At 44.4% G+C, this 12,149-nt stretch overlaps 2 protein-coding genes across 3 annotated transcripts in view; one reads left to right on the forward strand and one right to left on the reverse strand.

The window, feature by feature from the left end:
- pcnx2 (pecanex 2) overlaps positions 1-6,180 on the reverse strand; it is a 40,488-nt gene extending 34,308 nt beyond the window's left edge. Inside the window, exons 1-7 of the mRNA XM_061968765.1 lie at positions 6,011-6,180; positions 2,993-3,195; positions 1,922-2,039; positions 1,800-1,836; positions 1,168-1,607; positions 802-990; positions 205-702 (exon numbers count right to left, since the gene is read on the reverse strand). Coding sequence (XP_061824749.1) covers positions 205-702; positions 802-990; positions 1,168-1,607; positions 1,800-1,836; positions 1,922-2,039; positions 2,993-3,195; positions 6,011-6,163 — 1,638 coding nt within the window. The 5' untranslated portion in view covers positions 6,164-6,180. The remainder of the gene's footprint in view (positions 1-204; positions 703-801; positions 991-1,167; positions 1,608-1,799; positions 1,837-1,921; positions 2,040-2,992; positions 3,196-6,010) is intronic.
- Positions 6,181-8,091: 1,911 nt separating this feature from the next.
- Positions 8,092-12,149, forward strand: part of map3k21 (mitogen-activated protein kinase kinase kinase 21) — a 45,934-nt gene continuing 41,876 nt past the window's right edge. For both annotated transcript variants that reach the window (XM_061968779.1, XM_061968788.1), the window contains exon 1: positions 8,092-9,888. In XM_061968779.1, coding sequence (XP_061824763.1) covers positions 9,141-9,888 — 748 coding nt within the window. In that variant the 5' untranslated portion in view covers positions 8,092-9,140. The remainder of the gene's footprint in view (positions 9,889-12,149) is intronic.

A 12,149-nucleotide genomic window follows, 5' to 3' on the forward strand; every position in this document is an offset into this window, starting at 1 on the left:
CAGTACAGAACCCTTGATATCCGGACTGTAGACCAAGATTTCAACCACGAGTACACAGCGTCTAAAATCCACGGATTTTACTTTTCCAATATGCCAATTTCCAATAAAAACAAGCTGCATGCCAACAATGTCCCTCCATCCGTATGTTCAACAGTAACAGAGTGCACATATGTAGACATTAAAACAGGTAAAGTGGCCACATACTGTGTTCTGGGAGCAGTCTGAGAGGAGCACGGCATCTTTCCCGCTGTCCATGCTCAGCCCGCGAATGTGCGTACGTCCTCCGGGCCCGTAGCGGCCCAAAGAAGGCGGAAGACGCAGGAAACCTTGTGGATCCACGCTTGAAACCAGGGTATCCAATCTAGCATCATCTGGGTGAGAGTGAACATCGACCCCAGACGAGCTGTTGTCGTTGGTCTGCTCTAGATTGCCAGTGTCCTCATCTGTTAAATTCAGTCCCTTATGCTCCTGACCCGGATTGGGACAATCCATGGCGGCTGACTCGGAGCTAATTGTGTCTCTGCATAAGTAAAACTCCTCACTTTGGCTTGCTGTCTGTCTTAAAGTTTTATCGTCTTCTGATACGACTGCTTCTCCTTTTTCTGCTGCTGCATCGTCTTCAACTTCCAGCTTCTCATCCTCGGGTGAGTCAAAGGTGATGACAGGGATCTTGATGTGACATTCTCCTGCATCTTTTTGGGCCTAACAGACACACGCATGTTTACATGATCCATCAATCCTATAAGAACTCAAAATTGCAAATAAAACAATCAAAACCCTCGGACTGACCACGGATCTCACCTGTGCGTTCTCCAGAAGGCTCTGCTTGACACGCTCCTCCAGCTGAACGGCAGTTTGAGAGTCGCAACTCATGGTGATGACGATCTTGACGGTGTCCTCCAGGTGAGAAGACAAAGGTGCTGGGCTAGAGTCGTCGACCAGGACCACTTCTATTTCATCCGAGCAGTACGTCTCCTCTGCAGACTCGTCCTGACAGATGATACAAGACAAGGTTGTAAGCGGTAAGGTAAGAAATAGGTAAGAGAAGGTAAGACACAAGTAACAGAAGGTAGGAAAGAGACAGTTAAGAAATAGGAAACAAAAGGTAAGAAGGGACAGTTGTTCATTGGACAGAAGTCTTCAATGTATTTTGGTGACCTACTATACCTGTGCTGCAGTTTCTGGGTGGTCGATGAAATCAAGAGAGCATTCCTGGGGACTCTCCATTGAGTTATTATTGGCATCTGAGGGTTCCTTATGTCCCTCACTCTCCTTCACCTTATCATCTTCACTTCCTGTGGTAGGAGGGAGACCTTCATCAAATAGTTGTTCTCTCTCATCGTTGTCTTTCTCTTTTCTGTCCTGTTCTGAGTCTTTCTCCTCCTTTCTTTCTTCTTCTGGTTGCACTGTGGACTCGGGCTGTTCTTCTGCATTGTCCATTATTTCCACATCTGTCTTTGCAGTCCCGTCGGCAGATCCGGACTTCTCTCGTTCAGATTGGGATCGGGGCCTCTGAAAGGTTCCCTTGCCTGGATTGGGGTTAGCCAGGTCGTCTGGGGATGAAGGGTCCGGGCTCTTGTGCAGGCCTTTCTTCACGGGCCTCTCCTCTGCCAGTTCACAAAAGCAGTTACTTCACACATGAAGCAAGTCCAAGGTCAGATCCTCATACATTAAACCAACCCAGCCCCACATTAGGAAGCACTTTGCCAGGGAGTTAGCAGTGACAATGTCAGAATATGTGCAGTTTTAAATGGAACGTTTTCATAGCATTGTAGTTTTTGGGTGGACGACAGTATTACCTTCAACCGCTTTCACCTCCTCCGATTTGGAACATTCCTGCACAGACATGCAACACATTTTATTGCCATTAAAAACGTAATACGGCAAAATGCTTTGTGTTACCAAGCATCCAAGTACTTACCACCCCAATAAGGCCCGGGTCAGTTTCGGTCTGCTTCACAGTCACCTGGATCACCGAACTGGGACGCTTGAGAGCCAGCATCGTCATGGCAACACTGTCTGGGACGGTACTGCTCTTCCTATAGGGCAAAGCAAAATAACATAGACATGGCAGGTTTTGAAGGGTAACACACTGATTAGGGAACATGATACGTTTCAGTTCCAAGATTTTACAGGAACAAGGACTGACTGATTATATCAAGTGGTGAGCAGAAGATCCGCAGCCTTTCCTCAGTATATTGCTCCTCTGCAAAAGATGTGCCGACTCTTTGAAAGGAAGCAGTCTGAATTGCCTTCTAATTCACTTGATGACGCAGAAGGGAGAGTGAATAAATAGACACACGAGCCAAGAGAAAGAAGTGACTAAAATATCTCCAAAAAACATGACGTCTCCCTAAAATACCATATGTCCCGCTCAGAAATCTGCGTTCTAAGAACTCCGGCTTATTAGTGATTCCCAGAGCCCAAAAAAAGTCTGCGGGTTATAAAGCATTTTCTGTTGGGACTCCAGTACTCTGGAATGTTCTAGCAGTAACAGTTAGAGATGCTACCTCAATAGAAGCATTTAAGTCCCATCTTAAAACTCATTTGTATACTCTAGCCTTTAAATAGACCCCCCTTTTAGACCAGTTGATCTGCCGTCTTTTCTTTTCTGCTCTGCCCCCCTGTCCTGCGTGGAGAGGTTATCAGGTACTAGATCCACTCCACATCCATCGCACCGGTCACCCGGGGGGGTCCCCACATCTGTGGTACCCTCCCAGGTTTGTCATTGTAGCCCATTGGGTTGAGTTTTTTCTTGCTTCGATGTGGGATCTGAGCCCAGGATGTCATTGTGGCTTGTGCAGCCCTTTGAGACACTTGAGATTAAGGGCTATATAAATGAACTTTGATTGATAAAAGGAAGGACTTGTAGAACAATGCAGAGGTCCAATAGACAAAGTGAATGGTCAGTTGTCCTTGGCACAGTCAGAAAGTATCTATTTGACCTCTGTATAGTATTGTGCATGAGGAAAATAATAAACATCTTCTTCACCTGATGTTGGCCGGCAAGCGGGAGTCCGAGGCGTTGCTCTTCTTCTCAGCGGCCTTGCTGAGGTCCGAGAGGCTGCTGCGGACCACCGCCTCGCCCTCGTCGAACAACACGTGCAGCCGGTAGTTGGCCAGCTTGACCAGTGCAAAGAAGACGGTGACGGAGGTGCAGTAGATGCTGAGAGCCATGGTGGTGGGGGGCAGGGCCTGAGGTGGACACATGCAGCACTGCAAGGTGAGGCCGTGTGCACAACATCTGTTGACTCACACTAACATGGTGGGACACAAAAATATGGACACAACTTTCTCTTGCAGGACAATTATTGAATTATTTTCCTAGGTTAACCTCACAATGAGGCAGTAAACCACGTGACTTCTTCTAGCCAATCAACAACATCATGAAACTGTTGTGTCACAATTAAAATGACATTATTTTAAGTATATATACGCGTAATGACTACGTTTTTTTATTTCAATGCTGTTTCTTAACCACTGTAGGGCCGTGAGCGCCTCTTAGAGGGCTGCTAAAAAAATATGTGTTTCTCAGCTGAGGTCCGTATGGGCTGCAGTGGTACCCAGTTGTAATACACTTTTCCACCACTTGTGGCAGTAAAGACAATATCAGACAAACAGAAGAAGTCTGGAGCTAAAGTCCTCGAGCAGTTCATCAAGATTAGATTAGATTAGATTTATTGGTCCCCTTGGGGAAATTCATTGTCACTGTCGTACATTTAAACACTAGACATTACACATCACACAAAAAAAAATAACAAAAAGACATCATACATGACTAACACACATTTACAGGCTTGTCAGACAGGTCGGCCGGGCCTGCTGTTAAGGGCGGCTATAGCTGCAGGGATCAGGCTTTTCCTGAGGCGGGCCCTCCGGAATTTGATTGTTCTGTACCTGCGCCCTGATGGTAGTGGGATGATGTATTGGTGTAGTGGGTGAGTGATATCCTGAACTATTGTTTTTGCCAGTCGGGTGATGGACCTGTGGTTTATGTCTGAAATGTTGGGTGTGGGTAGGCCGATGATTTTAGCTGCTATGTTTGTAATGCGTGTGAGTTTGGTCCGGTTGGTTACAGAAAGCATGGTGAAAAAACATGTGGAACAGTACAGAAGGATGGGTTGAACAAAGCTTTGGTAAAGTAATAACAGGAGATGAAGTGCAACGTATAGTCCTTTAAGTTTCCGGATGGCTGACAGTCTTTGTTGACTTCTTTTTTGAATGTCCGTGGTGTGCTGATCAAAGGTGAGTTTATTGTCCAAGGTTATGCCCAGGTATTTAAAAGTGTCAACTGTTTTAACTGTTTGTGTGTTTATGATGATGGGGTTCTGAGGTGAGGGGGGGTTGAACCATATTTCTTTTGTTTTATTGACATTGATTTCCAGATAACTGGCTGTGCATGACTCTGTGAAATGTTTGACTGTGTTATGATAGTCCAGGATGGATTGACTGTTGGAGAGGAGTGCGAGAATGGCTGTGTCATCTGAGTATTTGAAGTATGTTGTGGTGGGTGAGATGCTACGGCAGTCATTGGTGTAGAGTGTGTACAGGAAAGGGCTCAACACACATCCCTGTGGGACCCCGGTGTTGATGGTAAGCATCGGGGATGTGTTTGAGCCCACCCTTACTGCTTGCAATCGGTCAGTGAGGAAGTTGTGGGTGAGGTGGATCAGCTGAGGGGGGATGTTGAGCTGGTGTAGTTTCCGGATCAGTAGATGCTTCTGTAGGGAGTTGAAGGCGGAGCTGAAGTCCACGGAGAGGATCCTGGCAAAGTTGCCAGTCAAGCGCAGAAATTATGACTAAAGTGGTGAAGCTGTATTTTTATTTGCACTTTAATTGTATTGACAGTTTATTTCAGAAACATATTATTATTTCTAATTCATTTCATTAGAATGTATTTTAGCACTGTGTAATTGTATGCAAATGTAGATTTCATCCATTTTTATGAGTGCCTTCTTTGCAGTATATTTGATTAGTATTTATTTTTTGAATAATCCTGACCTAAGTCTTGATACTAGTCTTTGTGATGATTACAACATGCTCTCACATCATTTCACAAGGTTTATTCTGGTGAAATGTAAGTAGAAATTGATTGTAATGAGAGTAATATATACTAATTCAGTGTTAAAATTTGAGTGGGCCCCGGGCCCCTGTGTAGTGGAAACGCTGGGCCCCGAGCTCTAAAAGGTTGAGAATCCCTGTTTTAATGTTTTTTTGTTGCTTTTTTCTTAGAAAGTGTAAAATAGTCAAATACAAACATAGATATTGCAACATGTTGCAAAAACGTGACAATACTGTACTTAATGTTTGCAAGTTCATCTAATTAGTGCTTGAAGATCATGTCCACTGTACGGTACTTCAGATCAGGGGGTCCAACCTCTGGCTCTGGGGGACATTCATGGCTCCAAACTGTTTTATTTTTTATAAACACTGAAGTGAATCATTGTGAAATATTACTACTAATAATACAGAAATATGCTCTGTCACTAATAAGACAAATGACTGTTTATTGTATTCACTTACATTAGATTTATTTACATTAGGTGAAGAATGACCCAAGTGTGGTCCTCTGTGGGGGACATTGTGGACCCCCTGCTGCCTAGACTTGATGACATGCACCAGGACACAATAGCATGGCTTTAAATGCACTGTACTGCACCAGGACATAATAACATGTACTGTAGACTATTATGGATACATGTAGAGTATTATGATGCATGTAGACTATTATGATGCATGTAGACTATTATGATGTATGTAGACTATTATGATGTATGTAGAGTATTATGACGTATGTAGAGTACGCTAGTGTGTAGCAGGCTACAGGGGAGTGTGTAGTACATGTACACACACACACACACTCACACACACATGTAGCAAGACTGCGGCAAAGAAGACACAATGAAGATGTCATGTTGTGGAGAGGAGCCACAGAAGACACCTCCACGCAGGCAGTCACGTGTGCAGGTTAGTCACGTGTGCAGGTTAGTCACGTGTGCAGGTTACTCACCAGGTGGAGCGACAGAGGCAACATGAGCAGAAAGATCCACAGATAAAGATGGCAGGAGTTGTTGAATTTGTTCTGCTCCGGGTCGTGGAACCATCCGCCGGTGAGAGACGCCCAGACCCCCTGACGCAGGGTCTGGGCCACCTGGGAGACCATCTCTGCCTCCCCGTCCTCCTCCTCCTCCTCCGCGGTCACGTCGGCGGGACGAATGGTGGTGGTGGTGGTGATGATGATGATGATGATGATGCTACGCCATGTTAGCACCACGACTGCTGCGTGGATACTGCAGTCCTGCCTCGTCAGGCGGATCCCAGCCCGGCGTCGCTTTACACAATCACTGCTGCCGGTATCATCATCATCATCATTATGGATCTTCTCCCTGCTGGATCTTCTTGCTGCTGGCTCTTCTTCCTCCTCTTCCTCGCTGCCCTCCAGATTGCAGCGTCTTGTCCTCCTCTATTGTGTGCACTCCCGGCGATACTGAAAATGTTGATATCAAACCGATACCACCTAGTATCGATACTTGTTGGTTGTTTCAACATCGTTGAATGGCTTCGACTTTAATCAGCTAATATGTGATGATGTCACAAAACACATATTGACTGACAACTAATATCTGCAAATATTTATCAATACAAGAATATTTATATATCACCCTAGTATCGACCCAAAGCCGATACTGCCCTTGGTATCGATGTTATCCATATTTAGATGGATCTGCCCGCCCCTGGTGTGCACAATTACTCACAATATAGCAAACTGAGCCTTTATGGGAAATGTCTCAATATACAAACTGAGCCTTTATAAGAAATGTCTCAATATACAAACAGCCTTTATAAGAAATGTCTCAATATACAAACAGCCTTTATAAGAAATGTCTCAATATACAAACAGCCTTTATAAGAAATGTCTCAATATACAAACTGAGTCTTTATAAGAAATGTCTCAATATACAAACAGCCTTTATAAGAAATGTCTCAATATACAAACTGAGCCTTTATAAAAAATGTCTCAATATACAAACAGCCTTTATAAGAAATGTCTCAATATACAAACTGAGTCTTTATAAGAAATGTCTCAATATACAAACAACCTTTATGAGAAATGTCTCAATATACAAACTGAGTCTTTCTCCCCTTCCTGCATAAAGGACATAACATTAGGTACACCGTAGAAAAGATGTTTGTGCAAGCCAGATGTTCCCCAGTTGTTGTGACGTCATGATAAACAACTGCATCAATAGAAATAAAAAAGTTCTCAGTTTTGGTGAAAAAGGTCCGAGGGACCCAAAAAGTTCTAAGTCAATCAAGTTTTAAGAATAAGTCTTCCATGAATATAGATTTATTTTCAACACTTGATCAACTTCACATCTATCCGCTGCAATAAATGGATGCCATATGTTTTTTTTTAAATGTTTTATTTCCTTTTTTTTCCCCCAAAGAAAAACGTTTTTTATGGTAAAAATGCAATGTTTTTCTATTTGTTGTGAAGTAATTGGAGCCTTGAATAGACAAATAATTCATTATTCTTTTTTTCAACAAGGACAGTTGAAAAGTCTCAGGGATAAAAGGTCCCACACTAATAAAAGTGTTTCAAATAAGTCATATATCAATATACATTATTTTACTTCTAACGCTTGAATCTCTAAATCAACTTCAGATCTATTCGCCAATTATAAGTTTGTATTATTTTTTGAGCCATGACAGTTTTAAATGAAAAAAACAACAGCAACCTTACTTTGTCTTATTAGTGTTAATATTGTAACATTGTGTCCTAACATTTCACCTGTTTGCTCTTTAATGCCATTTTTTTGTGTAATAGTATTTTTAAAATGAGCCAAATGTTATAAATGTTTTTATGTATTGCGTGATGTATTATTTAAAACGTGTATTGTTATAAATGTTATATATTGCGTGATATATGATTTAAAAGGTGTATTGTTGTAAATATTGCGTGATTTATTATCCCTAAATTCGGCGCGCTCTCGCTCACATTCCAATGGCGGCTCCTCCCCCTCCCCTGATGCCGCGCAGGTCACGTGTCACAGGACGGACCAATCAGAGGGCGTCCCTGGGAGGTGTCAGTCAAGCGGCTTCTTGTGGTCTCACAGTCTCAGCGGCCAAAGAACTCACTTGGACTCGCTCACACGCCAAGTGTTGGCCTCAAATGTGGCGGACTCACACTTCATAACCCCGACGATGTTCGACGGCACGTTGAGGGTTCCACCGCCGGCTTTAGCGCACAGTGGAGCCGAGACAACAACTTTGTCCAACTTTGGCTGCTAACTGAAGCTAAGTAATGCTAACTGATGCTAACTGAAGCTAACCGATGCTAACCGATGCTAACCCCGCCAGCCGCACTTCTTAAGTGCCGTGAGGAAGTCTTCCTGACGCTGCCAACTGAAAGAAGCGCTCCTTTTTTCCGGTGGAGCGTCACTAAAAGTGGACTTTAAAAGAGGGAAAAGGCTGCTGGAAGTAGACGGGGCAGGTGCACCTTCCTCCTCCTCCCCGCGGCACCTGCTGCTCCTCGCTGTAGCTTGCTAGCGTTAGCATCGCAGAAGTCAGGACTTAGTTTACTTTTGCACGTTTTGCCCTCCAACTGTTGTTTTTAACACTTTACATCAGATCTCGAGCAGACAGGGAGAATTTGCAACTTTTCGGCTGCAGCATTATCCTCCCCAGGCGAGCGGATAGACTTCCAGCCCAGAGGGACACTCCCCGCCTCGCAGAGGGACTTTGGCAGGCAGGGACTCCCATTTCAAAGCCGACTTCTGCCAGGTAGGGACTCTCCTTTCAAAGCCGACTTTGGTCAGGCAGGGACTCCCCTTTCAAAGCCGACTTCGGTCAGGCAGGTGCTCCCCTTTCAAAGCCGACTTCTGCCAGGTAGGGACTCCCCTTTCAAAGCCGACTTTGGCCAGGCAGGGACTCCCCTTTCAAAGCCGACTTCTGCCAGGTAAAGACTCCCCTTTCAAAGCCGACTTCTGCCAGGTAGGGACTCTCCTTTCAAAGCCGACTTTGGTCAGGCAGGTGCTCCCCTTTCAAAGCCGACATCTGATACAACAACATGCCTTTTCTAAAAGTCACTTTTTCGCTTTTGTGATTGAACCCTATGCTGTCACTACGGCCACCGAGCAATGGATGTCTCGCAGGCCGCTTTCCCAAACGGTGAAGGGCGGCCGGGCGGGGAGCATGCCTGGACGGATTGTCACTCGGCGCCGCTGTGCCCTACTCACTCCCTGTGGACGGCCGCCTACGACTACGAGGCCAGCGGCGAGGACGAGCTCAGTCTGCGCACCGGGGACGTGGTGGAGGTCCTGTCCAAGGACGCCGCCATCTCCGGGGACGAGGGCTGGTGGACGGGGAAGATCAACCACCGGGTCGGCATCTTCCCCTCCAACTACGTCACCTTCCAGCCGGCCATTTACCGCCTGCCCGTCGCCAGCGTGCGGGAGCGCATCCCCAGCTCGCCCGTCCAGATCCCCTTCAGCGAGCTGGTGCTGGAGGAGATCATCGGCGTCGGGGGCTTCGGCAAAGTCTACCGGGGCACGTGGAAGGAGCAGGAGGTGGCCGTGAAGGCGGCCCGGCAGGACCCGGACGAGGACATCATGGCCACGGCGGCCAGTGTCAAGCAGGAGGCCAAGCTCTTCTCCATGCTGCAGCACCCCAACATCATCAAGCTGGAGGGCGTGTGCTTGGAGGAGCCCAACCTGTGCCTGGTCATGGAGTACGCCCGAGGGGGCACGCTGAACCGGGTGTTGACCGGCAGGCGGATACCCCCGCACATCCTAGTCAACTGGGCCGTGCAGATTGCCCGAGGGATGCACTACCTGCACGAGGAGGCCGTGGTGCGCCTCATCCACCGCGACCTCAAGTCCAGCAACAGTAAGACAAGTTTTTGGCTACACTTCTAAAGTATTGTTTGGTGTTCCTGTGACATGAACAACATCTGCTGATCATTTCGAGATCTTGTGTTGGTGTAAAAGTGTACTTTGGTACAACATTGTGCAGAGTGTGTGTGTGCCATCCACAGGATGTGAAGTCAAGAAAGTTTGCACAGCTGTGAATAGGCAACACTTTACCTGCCCACACACACACACACACACACACACACACACACACACACACACACACACTCACTGCAAGTTAAAATGTTGTTCAAACAAAGGCAGTGATTTGACAAACATAAACAAGCAGGCTTCTGCCACATGAGCATGTGTGTGTGCTCCAGCACGCAGAGCCGGTAGCATAAGTCAAGAAAGGACCAACTTTGTTGCAGTTTTCTTCCTAATGGTAGTTTTTTTTTGTGTAATGTTTGAGCATGTGCGCCCTTTTGGTCCGTGTCAATTAAAAAATTCATACGCGGTCATTTTCCATCTTGTTGCATGTTTGTGTGGTCAGGTTGAAGTCAGATACACCGATCAAAGCAGTTTGCTCCAAACTTATGAATGAATGACATTGATCTGAACTACAGTAAGACGTGTACGGGCGTCAGGGGAAGTGCACTTAAAAATGTAACCTCCAAACACTGATCTCACTTCCTGTTTATACGACTGCTTAACACAGTCTTTGCTCACTCTTTACATTTCAGATCAACTTTGTCATAAAAAGGACTATTGTACCACCTGGTGGTAGTTCCAGCCCCTAAGTCAACCTCTGCGTCTCTGCGGTTGCCATTGGTCACTAGTGACGAAGGAAGCTAACAAGCTAATGTCAACTAGCATTAGGGTCGCTCATCAAGTTAGCCCAGCAGAAAACACTGCTCCTGGTGTTTTGGCAGGGAATTGCACAACACATGCTGGACCCTGGTGTTTGTAGAACTTGGAACGGTTGGTGTCAGTTTTGTAAGAGATGTGTGGTGATTGCACAGAAGCATAGAACAAGTTAGCCTGATTTCACACCAGCAACTTCTGTTTCCTTTAGATCAGATTGTAAACACATAGTTGAGTGGACCAAATCTATTTGTTCTAAACTCTTCAGTTTGGATTAGAAAACAGTCATTTCCATTAAGGATGCACGACAATGGAAATTTGACCCGATAACAATATTTATGTAAGTATAGTCAGACAAGAAATTAATTTAACAGTTCACACTTTTACCCAAAATGTATGCTCTAACAAAAAAATCTACAAATGTATTGCAGGGATGAGGATAATGTCAACTGGTATTTTTTTAAATGAACTTTAATTTGAGTACAAATACCCTACCTACTATAATTCTGACCCACACAAACAATTAGAATCATTTTATAAAGTATTAATATTTCAACTTTTTAATGATTTCATTGATAGACAAGCAACTCAAACGTCCTGAAAATGATTTGATAAAATGAAAACATTCATCTGTCCAACACAACATGTATAAATAGGCCAGTAGAACTAACATGTATAAATAGGCCAGTAGAACTAACATGTATACATAGGCCAGTAGAACTAACATGTATACATAGGCCAGTAGAACTAACATGTATAAATAGGCCAGTAGAACTAACATGTATACATAGGCCAGTAGAACTAACATGTATACATAGGCCAGTAGAACTAACATGTATACATAGGCCAGTAGAACTAACATGTATACATAGGCCAGTAGAACTAACATGTATACATAGGCCAGTAGAACTATCTAATACGATTCTGCATTGTTGTTAGCAACAACACTGAAATAATTGGAAACACATCTCTTGTCCATTGACAAAAATAAAATAAATATGTTTCCCTGACAATAATAAAATAGTGCAATACTTCCCCATATGAAGGCAACATTCAGTTGTAGAACATAAAGAAATGATAACGTGCAGAAAATAAATTGTACAAGTTAACTAACAGTAAGTGTGCCCCCTTGATGAACCATGGAGTTAAACATAAACAATTACTCATTTTGTAGTCTAGTTATTTCACCTTAAGGTTGTTTCTTTCTAACTGTTGCCTTTTATCAATACTTTCTCATCAGTCCTGTTGCTTTATTTTTGCTGCGGTCGCTGCTATTAACGTTAGTTTTTGGCTTAGCATCACAGGCAGTTTGGTACAGCTTTCGTAAATCTTCACGTTTATGAATTTTAAGGGGACTTTTTTGATTTTATTGTCTTTTTAGCTGGTCTCTGCCCGATCTCATTCATTCCAATCATCCACAAACAACATTGTGTT

The sequence above is a fragment of the Nerophis lumbriciformis genome, linkage group LG02 (genome assembly GCF_033978685.3).
Source record: "Nerophis lumbriciformis linkage group LG02, RoL_Nlum_v2.1, whole genome shotgun sequence".
Lineage (NCBI taxonomy): Eukaryota > Metazoa > Chordata > Actinopteri > Syngnathiformes > Syngnathidae > Nerophis > Nerophis lumbriciformis.